Source organism: Tamandua tetradactyla, chromosome 4 (genome assembly GCF_023851605.1).
Source record: "Tamandua tetradactyla isolate mTamTet1 chromosome 4, mTamTet1.pri, whole genome shotgun sequence".
NCBI lineage: Eukaryota > Metazoa > Chordata > Mammalia > Pilosa > Myrmecophagidae > Tamandua > Tamandua tetradactyla.
The window spans coordinates 4788857-4806467 of NC_135330.1; the positions used below are offsets into that span (position 1 = coordinate 4788857).

At 37.6% G+C, this 17611-nt stretch overlaps 1 protein-coding gene and 1 non-coding gene across 10 annotated transcripts in view; both read left to right on the top strand.

Annotated features, from left to right (window-relative positions):
* ARNT (aryl hydrocarbon receptor nuclear translocator) overlaps positions 1–17611 on the top strand; it is a 138126-nt gene that overhangs the window by 98743 nt on the left and 21772 nt on the right. For all 9 annotated transcript variants that reach the window (XM_077156109.1, XM_077156108.1, XM_077156106.1 and 6 more), the window contains 5 exons: positions 5206–5280; positions 6449–6600; positions 16887–16997; positions 17127–17205; positions 17366–17489. In XM_077156109.1, the coding sequence (XP_077012224.1) occupies positions 5206–5280; positions 6449–6600; positions 16887–16997; positions 17127–17205; positions 17366–17489 (541 nt within the window). The remainder of the gene's footprint in view (positions 1–5205; positions 5281–6448; positions 6601–16886; positions 16998–17126; positions 17206–17365; positions 17490–17611) is intronic.
* LOC143681839 (U6 spliceosomal RNA) lies at positions 2857–2963 on the top strand. Its single transcript, XR_013174895.1, has one exon. It is a non-coding gene; the product is annotated as a U6 spliceosomal RNA (small nuclear RNA).

Sequence of the window (17611 nt, forward strand, 5' to 3'; positions counted from 1 at the left end):
TCTTTGATTAGTTGTTACAAATTCTTGTCTCTTTTGGTGTTTTAATTTGGTCATTTGGCTTGACTGTACCCGCCTGCATCTTCATGTGCTTTTTGATTTTCTGTTGCCTTTGAAGCATTTGATTATCTTGATAAGGTTGTTTTGAAAGCTGATTTTCCTTAGTTGTCTAAGGTTTTGTATTTGCTTAGGTTTGCATTGAAGGTCTCATTTTTCACTTGGTTCATCTGTAATTTCCTGCCAAACCAAGGCCTGAACCTCATGCAGGTTATGCAACTCTACTTGAAGATCTGTTTAAAGCTAGACAGATAGGCAGTTTGCCAGACTGCACTTTCCACTTCTTCCCAGCATATAGTGCTCTTGGGCTACCTCTTCCCCTCAGGCCCACCTCTCCCTGATGTTAGCAGCTAGCTGGGCTGGATGGAGACCCATTGCAGTGCCATCCAGGGCTGTTGGTTTTGGTGTGTGCTGAAAGCTGCCAACCCCAGGGTTGAGGGTTGGGCAGTGTGCATCCCAGTGGAGACTCTGCTTATGGGCCCAGTGGGTCTCATGATCCCCAAGCTTCTGCTTGGAATGACCTTGGGCTATGGGATAGAGCATTTCAACTGTCCCTGCCCACAGTCAACCTGGATATGCCTGGCAGCTTGCAGCTCAGTGCATGACTTGGCACACTTCCTCGTTTCCACATCTCTGTCCCTGCATGCCTGAGGTCTCTGGGCCTCCATGAGGAAAGGGGAGCGGTGTTAGGACCTACCAAATCTCTTTTGCCAACCAGTTATCAGAGTGATTCCACTCTTCATTTCCTCCTCCTCCCAGGAAAAAGGTCCCCCAATCTCTGCCAAAAAAACAGGCACCCACAGTGGCCTGTCTCAGGGGTTGGGAGCAGGCCCTGTACATTGGTTGAATGTTTTCTTTGTGCTGGCGAAGCAAGTCTGCTTGCTTCTGGGTTCCGCATGGGAGCTCCTGGCTGCAGAGCTGGGAGGGAGATCTCCTAAGCTAGCTGCAGGAATAGGCTGAAGTGTAGGGGTATTCCACTCCTTTGGGTCCCACACTTTCCTGTGTGCTGTTGCTTGTCCCTGGTGGGGTCAGGACCAAGCACACTCACCCCATTCTCTCCATCTCAATTTCTCTGCTTTTTCACCCAGGACCTTTCTATGTAGTATAGAAGATCCTGTCTCCTCACTTGCACCCTGGAACTGCAGTCCTGGTCGTTTTTCTGTCACTTATCTCGTTGTTCCATGGAATTGGGGTAAACTCAGCCTATCCTATTCTGCCATCTTCCCAGAAGTCTGTCAACTGAATTTTTTTACTTTTATTTTTTTAAATATCTTTATTGAGAAATTTCATACACATACAGTCCATCATGATATACAATCAGTGGCTCACAATATCATCATGTAGTTGTGTATTCATCACCATGATCTTTTGTCTTTTAAACATTTTTATTGCCAAATCTTCATATACATAGTCCATACATGGTGTACAATCAGTGGCTCACAGAATCATCACATAGTTGTGTATTCATCACCGTGATCTTTTTTTGTAAGCATTTTTATTGGCAAATCTTCGCACATGTACATACCATACTTGGTGTACAGTGAATGGCTCACAATATCATCACATAGTTGTGTCTTCATTACCATGATCATTTTTAGAATGATTGTATCACTCCAGAAGAAGAAATAAGAAGAAAAAAGAAAAAACTCATACATCCCATACCCATTACCCCTCCCTCTCATTGACCACTAGTATTTCCATCTACCCAATTTATTTTACCCCTGATACCCACTATTATTTATTTATTTTTTATCCATTTTCTTTACTCATCTGTCCATATCCTGGATAAAAGGAGCATCAGACACAGGTTTTCACAATTACATGGTCACATTGTGAAAGCTATGTCATTATACATTTGTCTGCAAGAATCAAGGCTTCTGGAACACAGCTCAACAGTTTTAGGTACTTCCCTCCAGCCACTCCAATACACCATAAACTAAAAAGGGATATATAATGTATAAGAATAATCTCCAGGATAACCTCTTGATTAGTGAAATCTCACAGCCACTGAAACTTTATTTTGTCTCATTTCTCTCTTGCCCCTTTTGGTTAAAAAAGTGTTCTCAATCCCATGATTCTGGGTCCTGGCTCATCCTGGGAGTTCTGTCCCACACTGCAAGGGAGATTTACACCCAAGAGAATCATGTCCCATGCAGTGGGGAGGGCAGCAAGCTCACCTGCTGAGTTGGCTTAGAAAAAGAGCAGTAAAAGAGATTCTCTGGGGGTGACTCTTAGGCATAATTATAAGTAGGCTTAGCTTCTCCTTTGCAGGAATAAGTTTCATAGGGGTGAACCCCAAGATCAAGGGCTCAGCTTATGGAATCGGTTGTTCCAACTACTTGTGAGAATATCAGGAATTCCCCAAATGAGAAAGTTCGCAACTGAATTTTGATAAAGGTGCCCAGACAATTCAATGGGGAAAAAAATCTTTCCAACAAATGGTGATGGAACTGTTGGATACCCATATGCTAAAGAAATGAACTCAGACCCTTACCTCACACCATACACAAAAATCAACTCAAACATCTACATGTTAGGCAAAGGTTCTTTATATGACATTAAAAGAATATGTTAATAGAATAAAAATTAAATTAAAAATAGCCATAGGACTTTACAACACAAACAGGAAACCCTAATATAAACCATGGATTAAAGTTAATAGTACAACTCTAATAATATTCTTTCACCTATTGTATCATACATACCACACTAATGCAAGGTGTTAATAATTGTGGGGTATATGGGAACTCAATTTTCTGCATGATTTTTCTGTAATTACTTCTCTAATTAAAAAAGAAAACAGTGCTCACTTTGGCAGCACATATACTAAAATTGGAGTGATACAGAGAAGATTAACATGGTCCCTGCACAAGAATGACACACAAGTTCGTGAGGCATTCCATATTAAAAAAAGCATATATATATATATATATATAATGAGATACTACCATATATTCACCAGAATGGCTATAGTCAGCTAGAGTAATGGTATCAAATGTTGGTGAGAATTGAGAAACTAGAAACTTCAGACATTGCTAGCAGACATGTAAAATGGTACAGCCACTTTGGAAGAATATTTTGACAGTTTCTTAAAGTTAGCAATTACCTTACAACCTGGCAGTTCCACTCCTGGTCGTCTATCAAGAGAAGTGAAAAAATGTATTATTAATAATAGCCAGAAAGTGAAAATGATCTAAATGTCCATCAAACAGTGAATGGATATGTAAAGTGTTGTATCCATGTCAGAACACTACTGACCCCATCAACCAATGAGTGGATACACAAAATGTGGTATATGCATTCAGTGAAATATATTCAGTGTTCTAGTTTTCTAGCTGCTGGAATGCAACACACCAGAGACGGATTGGCTTTTAATAAAAGGGGATTTATTTCATTAGTTCTTCAGAGGAAAGGCAGCTAACTTTCAACTGAGGTTCTTTCTTACATGGGAAGGCACAGGGTGATCTCTGGTGGCCTTCTCTCCAGGCCTCTGGGTTCCAACAAGTTTCCCCGGGGTGATTTCTTTCTGCATCTCCAAAGGCCTGAACTGAGCTGCGAGTGCCAGAATGAGGTTTGCTGAGCTCCTTGGGCTGTGCTACATTGTGCTCTCTCATTAAAGCACCAGCCAATGAAGTCAAACATCATTCATCGCAGCAGGCATGCCTCCTAGCCAACTGCAGATGTAATGAGCAACACATGAGGTTCACATGCCATTGGCTTATGTCCACAGCAATAAATCTAGGCACCTTCACCTGGCCAAGTTGACAACTGACTCTAACTACCACATTTGCTATAAGAAGGATGAAGTCCTGATGCATATGACAACATGAATGAATCTTGAGGACATTATGTTAAGTGAAATGAGTCAGATCAAATGGATGACTATTGTATGATCTCACTAATATGAACTAATTACAATAAGCAAACTCACAGAGTTAAAATTTAGACTATAGGTTGCCAGGGGATAGAATGAAGGTAGAGAATGGGGAGCTGGTACTTGATTTGTGCAGAATTTTTAATTAGGTTAATTGATTGTAAGTGTTTGGAAGTCAGTAAAGGTGATAGCAGCACATTATTGTGAGTATAATTAGCACTAAATTATGTGTGTGATTGTGGTTGAAAGGGAAAGTTTACAGACATGTATGTCACTAGAAGAAAAATTAGATGATAAAACATGGGACTGTTAAACCCAATGAACCTTGTTGTGGATGATGACTGGTTAATAGTACAAATATAACTAGATTCATGAACTAAAACAAATATGCATCACTGTTGCCAGGTGTTAATAATAAAGTGATATATGGGGAAAAATATAGCTAATGCAAACTATGGACTATACTCGACAGTAATCAGTTGTAACAAAGTTACTATACCAATACTAAGTGTTAATAATAGGGGAGTATGGAGGGTATGGGGTTTTTCTTTTTGGGGTAATAAAAATTTTCTAAAATTAACTGTGGTGATAAATGCACAACTCTGTAATTATACTGTGAACCACTGACTGTACATCTTGGATGAATTGTATAGTGTGAATATATGTCAGTAAAACTGCTTTAAAAAATGTTGCTTACCAATAAAAAGGAAAAAAGTACTAATATATGCAACAACATAGGTGAACCTCAGAAATAATATGCTGAGTGAAAGAAGCAAGAAAAAGAGTATACATTATATCATTCCGTTTAAATAAAATTTTTAGAAAAGGTAAAACTAAAGAGGCAGAGAGCCAGTCAGTGGTTGGTAGGGGGAAGGGGACTGGGAACAGGGGTTGACTGTAAATGGGCATGAGGGAGCTTTTCAGGGTGATGGACATATTCTAAAACTGGGTTATGGTTGTGATTACATTGTTGTACGTGTTTACAAGAAATCAAATTGTATATTTAGAGTGGGTGAATTGTATATGTAAATTATGCCTCAAATCTATTAAAAATGCAGTTAAAATAAATGTACAGCATTCTGAAAAAGAAAAACTGGTAGAGGCCAGCTGCTTGGCAGATTTCATCTTTTGTTCCTCTGAAATTTTTTTTCTGTACACTTACTTACAATCTTAGGATAAAGATAGAAAGAAAAGAATCAAATTTCCAGCTGACAGTAATCCAGGAAAGTTAGATGGCTATAAAAGTGTAGTATCTTACTCTTCTTTCTCCTTTCTAGGAGCTCTTAGGAAAGAATATTGTGGAATTCTGCCACCCGGAAGATCAGCAGCTTCTAAGGGATAGCTTCCAACAGGTAATGGTTTTCCCTGGTTTGGGTCTAAATAAATATTTTTATCTTTTTACTATATTCATTTCACAAGTATTTACTGACCATTGATTGGCTTTCTGCCTCTTTAGAGGCACATACTACCGTTCTATTTTCTTTAGTAAGTACCCTGTATGTTTAAGGAACAGCAAAGGACCAATACTTTGAAATTATGGATAATATCCAAGGTTTATCTTGTTTATTTAGAGGCTATTCAATCTCTTGTATACAGCTAGTTGTATCCAAGGGTCTGCTTTAAAATATTTTAAATATTTCTAGGTTTCAGTTAACATGTGGCTAGTAGTAGAAAAATTTAATTTCAAGAACTTATTTTATAGAAGTGAGAGTTGACTCTTATTCGTAATTTTCGGGTCCTACCTCCTGAAAGTATCTGATCATTTAGTTTCAAGATGGACTTGGCTTTCAGTAGCACTTCTTGCTTTATATTAGACTAGTTAATTAACGTTTTTAAGCCTCAGTGGTGTCTTCCTGATACAGTAGATAGAATAATAGTATTTAATTCAGAACATTGTTGGAAGAAGCTTATGAAGCACATAGTTTAGCACTTGATGCATATTAATTACAAAATAAATGTTAGCTGCTAATTTTGTCATAGGGAGGGGTAGTCAAAAGATTATTTTCTATTCGATGAGCCTAGAAACTAAAAGACTCTAAAATCATTTTCTTTTAAAAAACAAAAGCAAAATAAAACTAAAGCCAATTTAGTTTTATTTATAGAAACCTCTATGGGTGCTGTAAAAATAGAAATTTTCTGGTTTAGGGGGAAAAACTAGCATTAAAGAGCAACATGCAAGCTATTTTTATGCTATTTATATTAAACTTATAAATTCCCATTAGAGAGTCATAAAGCTAGCTCAACATAATTTTAAGGGACGTCCATGGAGAAACATAGTCTTCTCCTTCCTGGAAATTGTTATTCCTCTTTGGCTTTGATTAGTGTGGTCAGATAGCTTGGGACTCTAGTCATGTAGTTTTCACTCCTTTTTGTTGTTTTGTTAGTCATATTAAAGGAGACTTGTGTTTCAAGGAGAGTGAGACAAAAGTCTTAGGATTGTAGAAATGAAAATTTTTTTTTTTTTAATTTTCTAAAGAAAATTTTCTGTGAGTTTCACTGATGGCATGAAAACTTTTTCAGGTGGTGAAGTTAAAAGGCCAGGTGCTGTCTGTCATGTTTCGCTTCAGGTCTAAGAACCGAGAATGGCTCTGGATGAGAACCAGCTCCTTTACTTTCCAGAACCCTTACTCAGATGAAATTGAGTACATCATCTGTACCAACACCAGTGTAAAGTATGTACCAAGAAGGCCTTTTCCAGTGTTGGGATTTCTCATGGGTAGCCTAAACAAGCTACACCCTTCTTCCACCTTTCCGTTATTAAACATTATTAAATTGAAGTTCTTCATCTTTTAACTTCTTATAGGATTTGGGGTACTTGAACCAAGTAAAATAAGCTTTTAATAACAATATTTTATTGTCATTTTATTATATGAAGCGGTTATTTTTAAATTTTATGTATCATCCCTTTCTAGAAAGAATTTTGTTTTATGTAGTACTTTTTTTATTGCTCTAGTCTGGCACAATTTTCCGCTAGAGCAGGGATCTGCAAATTCTTTTTGCAAAGGACCAGACAGTGAATTTTTTAGGCTTTATGGGCCAGGCCATTTGGTTTCTATTGCAAATTCATATAAATATAGTTATGCAGACAAATATAGACAAATCGAAATGAGCAGATGTGGCTGTGTTCCAGTAAACCTTTATTTACAAAAACAAGCCAGGGTCAATTTGGCCCATGGGCCAGAGTTTATCACCCACAGTTTTATAATGTACCTACATCTCTCTTTCATGAGTTTTTGTTCCTTTCTTCCTTTATTCTCCTTTGTTTGAGCTTCCTTTCTCAGCTTCCTTTTTTTAAAATACCTTTATTGAGATATTATTCACACATTGTGCAGTTCACCCATTTAAAGTGTCTAATTCAGTGTTTTTGTAGTATATCACTGGGTTGTACAACTATCACCACAATCTAATTTCTGAGCATTTTCATCTCCTCTAAAAGAAATTGTAAAGCCATTAGCAGTCATTCCCCATTTACCTCTCTACCACCCCTCCCACCCCAGCTCTAAAAGACACAAATCTACTCTTTATATAAATTTGCCTATTATAGACTTTTCATAAAAATGAAATCATACAATAAAGATGTCTTTTCTGACTGGTCTTTTTCACTTAGCATAATGTTTTCCAGTACTATCCATATTGTATCATGCATTTGTACTTCATTTCTTCTTCTTCTTCTTTTTTTTTTATTAATTAACGGAAAAAAGAAATTAACCCAACATTTAGAAATCATACCATTCTACATATGCAATCAGTAATTCTTAACATCATCACATAGATGCATGATCATCGTTTCTTAGTACATTTGCATTGGTTTAGAAGAACTAGCAAACACAACAGAAAAAGACATAGAATGTTAATATAGAGAAAAAAATGAAAGTAATAATAATAGTAAAAAAAAAAAAACCTATAGCTCAGATGCAGCTTCATTCAGTGTTTTAACATGATTACTTTACAATTAGGTATTATTGTGCTGTCCATTTTTGAGTTTTTGTATCTAGTCCTGTTGCACATTCTGTATCCCTTCAGCTCCAATTACCCATCATCTTACCCTGTTTCTAACTCCTGCTGCACTCTGTTACCAATGACATATTCCAAGTTTATTCTCGAATATCGGTTCACATCATTGGGACCATACAGTATTTGTCCTTTAGTTTTTGGCTAGACTCACTCAGCATAATGTTCTCTAGGTCCATCCATGTTATTACATGCTTCATAAGTTTATCCTGTCTTAAAGCTGCATGATATTCCATCGTATGTATATACCACAGTTTGTTTAGCCACTCGTCTGTTGATGGACATTTTGGCTGTTTCCATCTCTTTGCAATTGTAAATAATGCTGCTATAAACATTGGTGTGCAAATGTCCGTTTGTGTCTTTGCCCTTAAGTCCTTTGAGTAGATACCCAGCAATGGTATTGCTGGGTCGTATGGCAATTCTATATTCAGCTTTTTGAGGAACCGCCAAACTGCCTTCCACAGTGGTTGCACCATTTGACATTCCCACCAACAGTGGATAAGTGTGCCTCTTTCTCCGCATCCTCTCCAGCACTTGTCATTTTCTGTTTTGTTGATGATGGCCATTCTGGTGGGTGTGAGATGATATCTCATTGTGGTTTTGATTTGCATTTCTCTAATGGCCAGGGACATTGAGCATCTCTTCATGTGCCTTTTGGCCATTTGTATTTCCTCTTCTGAGAGGTGTCTGTTCAAGTCTTTTTCCCATTTTGTAATTGGGTTGGCTGTGTTTTTGTTGTTGTTGAGTTGAACAATCTCTTTATAAATTCCGGATACTAGACCTTTATCTGATATGTTCTTTCCAAATATTGTCTCCCAGTGTGTAGACTGTCTTTCTACTTTCTTGATGAAGTTCTTTGATGCACAGAAGTGTTTAATTTTGAGGAGCTCCCATTTATTTATTTCCTTCTTCAGTGCTCTTGCTTTAGGTTTAAGGTCCATAAAACCGCCTCCAATTGTAAGTTTCATAAGATATCTCCCTACATTTTCCTCTAACTGTTTTATGGTCTTAGACCTAATGTTTAGATCTTTGATCCATTTTGAGTTAACTTTTGTATAGGGTGTGAGATATGGGTCTTCTTTCATTCTTTTGCATATGGATATCCAGTTCTCTAGGCACCATTTATTGAAGAGACTGTTCTGTCCCAGATGAGTTGGCCTGACTGCCTTATCAAAGATCAAATGTCCATAGATGAGAGGGTCTATATCTGAGCACTCTATTCGATTCCATTGGTCGATATATCTGTCTTTATGCCAATACCATGCTGTTTTGACCACTGTGGCTTCATAATATGCCTTAAAGTCAGGCAGCGCGAGACCTCCAGCTTCGTTTTTTTTCCTCAAGATGTTTTTAGCAATTGGGGGCACCCTGCCCTTCCAGATAAATTTGCTTATTGGTTTTTCTATTTCTGAAAAATAAGTTCTTGGGATTTTGATTGGTATTGCATTGAATCTGTAAATCAATTTAGGTAGGATTGACATCTTAACTATATTTAGTCTTCCAATCCATGAACACGGTATGCCCTTCCATCTATTTAGGTCTTCTGTGATGTCTTTTAACAGTTTTTTGTAGTTTTCTTTATATAGGTTTTTTGTCTCTTTGGTTAAATTTATTCCTAGGTATTTTATTCTTTTAGTTGCAATTGTAAATGGGATTCGTTTCTTGATTTCCCCCTCAGCTTGTTCATTACTAGTGTATAGAAATGCTACAGATTTTTGAATGTTGATCTTGTAGCCTGCTACTTTGCTGTACTCATAATTAGCTCTAGTAGTTTTGTTGTGGATTTTTCCGGGTTTTCGACGTATAGTATCATATCGTCTGCAAACAGTGATAGTTTTACTTCTTCCTTTCCAATTTTGATGCCTTGTATTTCTTTTTCTTGTCTAATTGCTCTGGCTAGAACCTCCAACACAATGTTGAATAATAGTGGTGATAGTGGACATCCTTGTCTTGTTCCTGATCTTAGGGGGAAAGTTTTCAATTTTTCCCCATTGAAGATGATATTAGCTGTGGGTTTTTCATATATTCCCTCTATCATTTTAAGGAAGTTCCCTTGTATTCCTATCTTTTGAAGTGTTTTCAACAGGAAAGGATGTTGAATCCTGTCAAATGCCTTCTCTGCATCAATTGAAATGATCATGTGATTTTTCTGCTTTGATTTGTTGATATGATGTATTACATTAATTGATTTTCTTATGTTGAACCATCCTTGCATACCTGGGATGAATCCTACTTGGTCATGATGTATAATTCTTTTAATGTGTTGTTGGATACGATTTGCTAGAATTTTATTGAGGATTTTTGCATCTATGTTCATTAGAGAGATTGGTCTGTAGTTTTCTTTTTTTGTAATATCTTTGCCTGGTTTTGGTATGAGGGTGATGTTGGCTTCATAGAATGAATTAGGTAGTTTTCCCTCCACTTTGATTTTTTTGAAGAGTTTGAGGAGAGTTGGTACTAATTCTTTCTGAATGGTTGATAGAATTCACATGTGAAGCCGTCTGGTCCTGGACTTTTCTTTTTAGGAAGCTTTTGAATGACTGATACAATTTCTTACTTGTGATTGGTTTGTTGAGGTCATCTATTTCTTCTTGAGTCAAAGTTGGTTGTTCATATATCTTTCCAGGAACCCGTCCACTTCATCTAAATTGTTGTATTTATTAGCGTAAAGTTGTTCATAGTATCCTGTTGTTACCTCCTTTATTTCTATGAGGTCAGTGGTTATGTCTCCTCTTCCATTTCTGATCTTATTTATTTGCATCCTCTCTCTTCTTCTTTTTGTCAATCTTGCTAAGGGCCCATCAATTTTATTGATTTTCTCATAGAACCAACTTCTGGTTTTATCGATTTTCTCTATTGTTTTCATGTTTTCAATTTCATTTATTTCTGCTCTAATCTTTGTTATTTCTTTCCTTTTGCTTGCTTTGGGATTCGTTTGCTGTTCTTTCTCTCTTAAAATGCAGGACAGTTAATTCCTGCATTTTTGCCCGTTCTTCTTTTCTGATATAGGCATTTAGGACAATAAATTTCCCTCTTAGCACTGCCTTTGCTGTGTCCCATTAAGTTTTGATATGTTGTGTTTTCATTTTCATTCGCCTCTAGGAATTTACTAATTTCTCTTGCAATTTCTTCTTTGACCCACTTGTTGTTTAAGAGTGTGTTGTTGAGCCTCCATGTATTTGTGAATTTTCTGGCACTCCGCCTATTATTGATTTCCAACTTCATTCCTTTATGATCCGAGAAAGTGTTGTGTATGATTTCAATCTTTTTAAATTTGTTAAGACTTGCTTTGTGACCCAGCATATGGTCTATCTTTGAGAATGATCCATGAGCACTTGAGAAAAAGGTGTATCCTGCTGTTGTGGGATGTAATGTCCTATAAATGTCTGTTAAGTCTAGCTCATTTATAGTAATATTCAGATTCTCTATTTCTTTATTGATCCTCTGTCTAGATGTTCTGTCCATTGATGAGAGTGGGGAATTGAAGTCTCCAACTATTATGGTATATATGTCTATTTCCCTTTTCAGTGTTTGCAGTGTATTCCTCACATATTTTGGGGCATTCTGGTTCGGTGCATAAATATTTATGATTGTTATGTCTTCTTGTTTAATTGTTCCTTTTATTAGTATATAGTGTCCTTCTTTGTCTCTTTTAACTGTTTTACATTTGAAGTCTAATTTGTTGGATATTAGTATAGCCACTCCTGCTCTTTTCTCGTTGTTATTTGCATGAAATATCTTTTCCCAACCTTTCACTTTCAACCTATGTTTATCTTTGGGTCTAAGATGTGTTTCCTGTAGACAGCATATGGAAGGATCCTGTTTTTTAATCCATTCTGCCAGTCTGTGTCTTTTGATTGGGGAATTCAGTCCATTAACATTTAGTGTTATTACTGTTTGGATAATATTTTCCTCTACCATTTTGCCTTTTGTATTACATATATCATATCTGACTTTCCTTCTTTCTACACTCTTCTCCATACCTCTCTCTTCTGTCTTTTCGTATCTGACTCTAGTGCTCCCTTTAGTATTTCTTGCAGAGCTGGTCTCTTGGTCACAAATTCTCTCAGTGACTTTTTGTCTGAGAATGTTTTAATTTCTCCCTCATTTTTGAAGGATAATTTGGCTGGATATAGGAGTCTTGGTTGGCAGTTTTTCTCTTTTAGTAATTTAAATATATCATCCCACTGTCTTCTAGCTTCCATGGTTTCTGCTGAGAAATCTACACATAGTCTTGTTGGGTTTCCCTTGTATGTGATGGATTGTTTTTCTCTCGCTGCTTTCAAGATCCTCTCTTTCTCTCTGACCTCTGACATTCTAACTAGTAAGTGTCTTGGAGAACGCCTGTTTGGGTCTAATCTCTTTGGGGTGCGCTGCACTTCTTGGATCTGTAATTTTAGGTTTTTCTTAAGAGTTGGGAAATTTTCAGTGATAATTTCTTCCATTAGTTTTTCTCCTCCTTTTCCCTTCTCTTCTCCTTCTGGGATGCCCACAACATGTATATTTGTGCGGTTCATATTGTCCTTGAGTTCCCTGATACCCTGTTCAAATTTTTCCATTCTTTTCCTGATAGTTTCTGTTTCTTTTTGGAATTCAGATGTTCCATCCTCCAAATCACTAATTCTATCTTCTGTCTCTTTAAATCTATCATTGTAGATATCCATTGTTTTTTCCATCTTTTCTACTTTATCCTTCACTTCCATAAGTTCTGTGATTTGTTTTTTCAGTTTTTCTATTTCTTCTTTTTGTTCAGCCCATGTCTTCTTCATGTCCTCCCTCAATTTATCGATTTCGTTTTTGAAGAGGTTTTCCATTTCTGTTCGTATATTCAGCATTAGTTGTTTCAGCTCCTGTATCTCATTTGAACTATTGGTTTGTTCCTTTGACTGGGCCATATTTTCAATTTTCTGAGCGTGATCCGTTATCTTCTGCTGGCGTCTGAGCATTTAGTCAGATTTCCCTGGTGTTGGACCCCACAGGTTGAAAGATTTTTCTGTGAAATCTCTGGGTTGTGTTTTTCTTATCCTGCCCAGTAGGTGGCGCTCGTGGCACACGTTTGTCTGCGGGTCCCACCAGTAAAAGGTGCTGTGGGTCCTTAAACTTTGGAAAACTCTCGCCGTGGGAGAGGTTCGCCAGCCGAAGCGACTTGGAAGAGTGCCAGCCGGCGCGGGGGTCCGAACGCGGGGAGCGTCGCCGGCCGCCTCAGCCCGTGAGAGCGCCCGTCCGAATTTCCTAGTCAGCCTGGGGCGCCAAGCGTGGCGGGAGGGTGCCAGCCGCCGTGGCCCGGGAGAGTGCACCGTTCCCAGCCGGACCGGGGAGTCACGTGTTTGGAAGGGACCCCCCCGGTCACCATTCTCCGCGGCCTGGGGATTTCCGATCCAATTCTCTCAGTTGGTCCAGGGGGCCGCGCGTGGTGGGGGCGCCTGCCGCCACGGCTTGAGGGAACTGCCCACCCAATTCTGCCAGCTGGCCCGGGAAGGAGGAAGGGAGGGACTCTGGCCACTTGCCACCCCGTCCGGGGAACCCCGCCCCCCTCGGCGATCTCACCGGAGCGGGTTCTCTCAGCCAGTCAGCCATTCCAGGATGGGGTATGCTGTCTTTTTGATCTCTGTCATGGCTCCGGGAGCTGTTCTGTATCGTTTCTACTCCCCTAGTAGCTGTTCTGGAGAAGAAACTAAGATCCACGCGTCTTACTAAGCCGCCATCTTCTCCGAAAGTTCCATTTCTTATTATTGTCAAATAATATTCCATTGTACAGATATACCACATTATGTTTATCCACTAATCAGTTGAATATTTGGGTAATTTTTCACTTCTGGGCTATTATGGTGCTATGAACAATCATGTACAAGTTTGAGTGTGGATACATGTTTTTATTCTCGTGTTTATATAGTGTTTTTAGCACTGGAATTGCTGGGTCATTTGGTAACTCTGTTTAAACTTTTGAGGTACTTCGAGACTGTTTTCCAAAGTGAATGCACCATTTTACATTCCTACGAGTAATTAAGGAGGATTCCAATTTATCCACATATTCACCAGCATTTTGTATTTTCTTTTTGATTATCTCTATCCTAGTAGGTGTCAACTATCAGCTTATGCTTCCTCTGTAGGACTGGCCTTGAAATCAGTTCTTTAGGATCAGAATATGAATAATTAGCAAATGTGAATAATACCTAGTGACACATTGAATTAGTAGCTTCCAGTTGAATATTTGGAGCTTATTACAAGGTTATTTCTTTTCTAACTAACAGCATAAAACAGTGAATTCTGTTAGAAAATTTAATTAACTTCTTTTAGGATTCAATTATATGGTCACGGTCATTGTAGGATTTTTTTATATTTACGTCTTTATATTATGCAACAGCCATTGTTCTGTGTTTCTATTTTGTTTAAATTTTGAAATTTAAAAGGACTCAAATTTTTGGATATTCAATTTTCCCCATTTTTTAGATACAGTTTTTTTTAACTTTAAGTAAATAAAAAAACTCTTTTACTTTAAGTTAATTTTACTTAATTTTTAATATTTATTTTTAAATAAATATTATTTATAGAAAATTTGGAAAGTATCAAAAAGTAGAAGAAAATAAATTCTTACTATCTGGAGATAGTCTTTGTTAGTATTTCAGTGTACTTATTTTCAGTGTTTTACCACGTTTTCTTCAAACATAAAATTTGGATCAATTAACATATAAATATACACATATATGTATTTATTCATTCTAGCATATTCTTAAAGGGAAAAAATTGAGAGGAGATTGAAATTTCATTATTCAATATATTCTTCTGAAGCTTGTATTTCCTGGTTGAGGATTATGATATGCATCAAATATGGTATGTCTCAGTCATCATCTCATGCTCAGTGCTCATTTACAGACACACTTCTTGATTGACAAGGGCTTAAGGTTGCAGGTTGTAAACTTTTTTGGGATCTACTACTTCTGATAAGGTTGGGTTCTGTGTTATAAAAAGTGAAAATGGTTTTCTGGAAGGGTAATGCTTAAAGCGTATTGCTGTGTCTCTAAAATTTCAAAGATACAGCTAGCAGCAGCAGCAGCATTAATAAATGCCCCCCTGTACGTGACTACCTTTATAAAATGGGCTTGCAGGTTTCTCTCTGATTTGGCCAACCCATTAATGACTGGTTACCTTCTGTAGGTCTGTATCAAACGTATGGTTTTTCCCAGCTTCTTGCAACTGGAGCAATCAAAATAATACCATATAGTGAGATTAAGGATTAAAAACTATTCTGTGGGATTATTTTCTTCAGCCACATGGGAATACTCACCAATATTAGGGATTTAGTCAGACCCTCTAAAATAAAAATAGTTCAAGTCCTTAGGCCCTTTGAAGCAACAGAGAGTATTTACCTCAGGATCCAGTGAATTTTGCAAGTCTGGAAGTGGAAGTGGCTCTATCCCTGACATAGTGTGTCCTATCCCTCTTCTGATGGAGAGGGTCAGATAATGGTGATAGTGATGAAAGCTTACAAATGACCTTTGTCTCCTGCCCTTCTCCAGTTGCTGCTGCTGCAGATACTATAGCTTAGTATTAGAAGTAAGCAAAACTTACCTATTTTCATATATTCAAGTTTTCTCACTACTTCATTGATCCCTAAGAGATAATTTACCATGTTAAACATCAATATTAGATAACAAACATAAATTCATTGATGTTGAAATAGAGCATACACCTGATAAATGGTACTTTCTGCTCAGGAAAATATTAAGAGTGGAATTCTGGTACTTATGTTTCCATTTCGTATTGGGCACTCTAATGAAGCAAAGAATTTGACAATACACAGTAGTGCAGTCTGCATCATACTAACCAAAGTTTTGAGTTAGCTAACCCCCAATGGATTAGTAAACGCTTGCATTCAAATGGGGAAGTGAGAAACTGGAATAAGTATTAATCCCATTTTAAGGATAAGAAAACTCGAGCCTTGGAGAGATTAAGTAATATGTCCTGTGTCACACTACTAGGAGGTCATGGAACCAGGAATCTCAGTTCCAAGTAAGTTGCGTTTGAGGCTTTACCTTAATAACCAAACAAGCTTTGAGATGCGAACCATAATGAACATAAATGAAAAGAAGAAATCTATCATCCCTGATCTTTCTGTGTCAGGGCCTTTGGGAAGACTGGGAAGGGGAAAGGAAAATAACAATTAAGTCAGTAAGTATCCTTTGAACCCCAAAGGTGCCTTTCATTTCCCTATGTATTTGGTTATGTTATAGGATGCATATAGCTTCTCCCTTCAAGTAGCTTACATTTTATCATGGGAGAGCCACAAAAATATTCAACAAAAATATATCATTACCAAAGGAAATAGCAGAATTAGCCAGAAATTGACTCAGGTTATTTGGGTTATACATATAATTATTGTACACTCACAGGGTACAAATTCATACGTAATAGACTCCTAGAATTATATTTATGAAGCAGACGTAGTTACTCCTTTCAGTGGCTTAAAATCTCTGGAAAAAAGCTTTCTTTGATTAATTATTGTGTTCTTGCAAGTGTTCTAAGCCTCTTTGTGTCCTCAGTTAACCTATATTTACAGTTATGTCACATTGAACTCTTTATCCCCAAAAGCTTCCCCATTCCAGTCTCTCTTTCTCTCTCACCATTTTTCTTCTTCTAACTCCTCCTCACTGCGTGTGTGCATATGCACATACATGCACATACACAACAACAACAAAGTATTAAATATGTAAGCAACCAAAACCCAAACAGGATGAGTCTTTGTCATAGGACATAGTTTTTTTGGTCCTCTTTTGTCCATAGTCTGAATTGTTAACTGAAACTGAGGTCATATAGGTTATCCATAGGATTGGACTTTAAAGAGGAATTTATTAGTGATTGTCATACCTGCAGATAAATCTGTAGAGCTTTATGTACAAACAGGGACAGATTTTTTCCCCCCTCTGTTCTCTCTACTCTATTTTTTTAGGAGCTCTAGTCAGGAACTGCAGCCTACATTGTCCAACACAATCCAGAAGCCACAGCTAGGTCCCATAGCTAATTTAACCCTGGAGATGGGCTCAGGGCAGCTGGTACCCAGGTGAGAAATGGTGGAAAAATCATTGAGTAGTCACCAATTCAGGATGACCATCTGCTATCCTGTTTTTTTTGTTTGTTTTTTTTTTAATCTTTTTACCTGCTTCTTTCTTTACTGGTGTTTAAAATATAGGCAGCAGCAGCAGCAGCAGCAAACAGAATTGGATGTGGTACCAGGAAGAGATGGGCTGACCAGTTACAGTCATTCCCAGGTGAGTGTTTGTCTTTTTCCCTGAAAAGGATGGAAAGCATTTCCTTAAAAAATGTTTTCTAGTACCAATTAGAGTGTGTGTATATCTTTATATGAATCTTAGGGTTGTTGAATTATCTTGTTAACCTGTGCTTGGTTATTACTGTAATTGTATTCCATAGGTTTCTGTTCAGCCTGTGACAACCACAGGGCCAGAACACAGCAAGCCCCTTGAGAAATCAGATGGTCTGTTTCCCCAGGATAGAGATCCAAGATTTTCAGAAATCTACTCCAACATCAATGCAGGTATGTTTCTTCCTTATCCCCCTTTTAAATTCTTATTTAGATCACTTATTGATGGTCCTGCTGCTGCCCAACCAGTAGTCTTTCAACATATTTCCACTTAATCATAGCATATCATAAGTAAA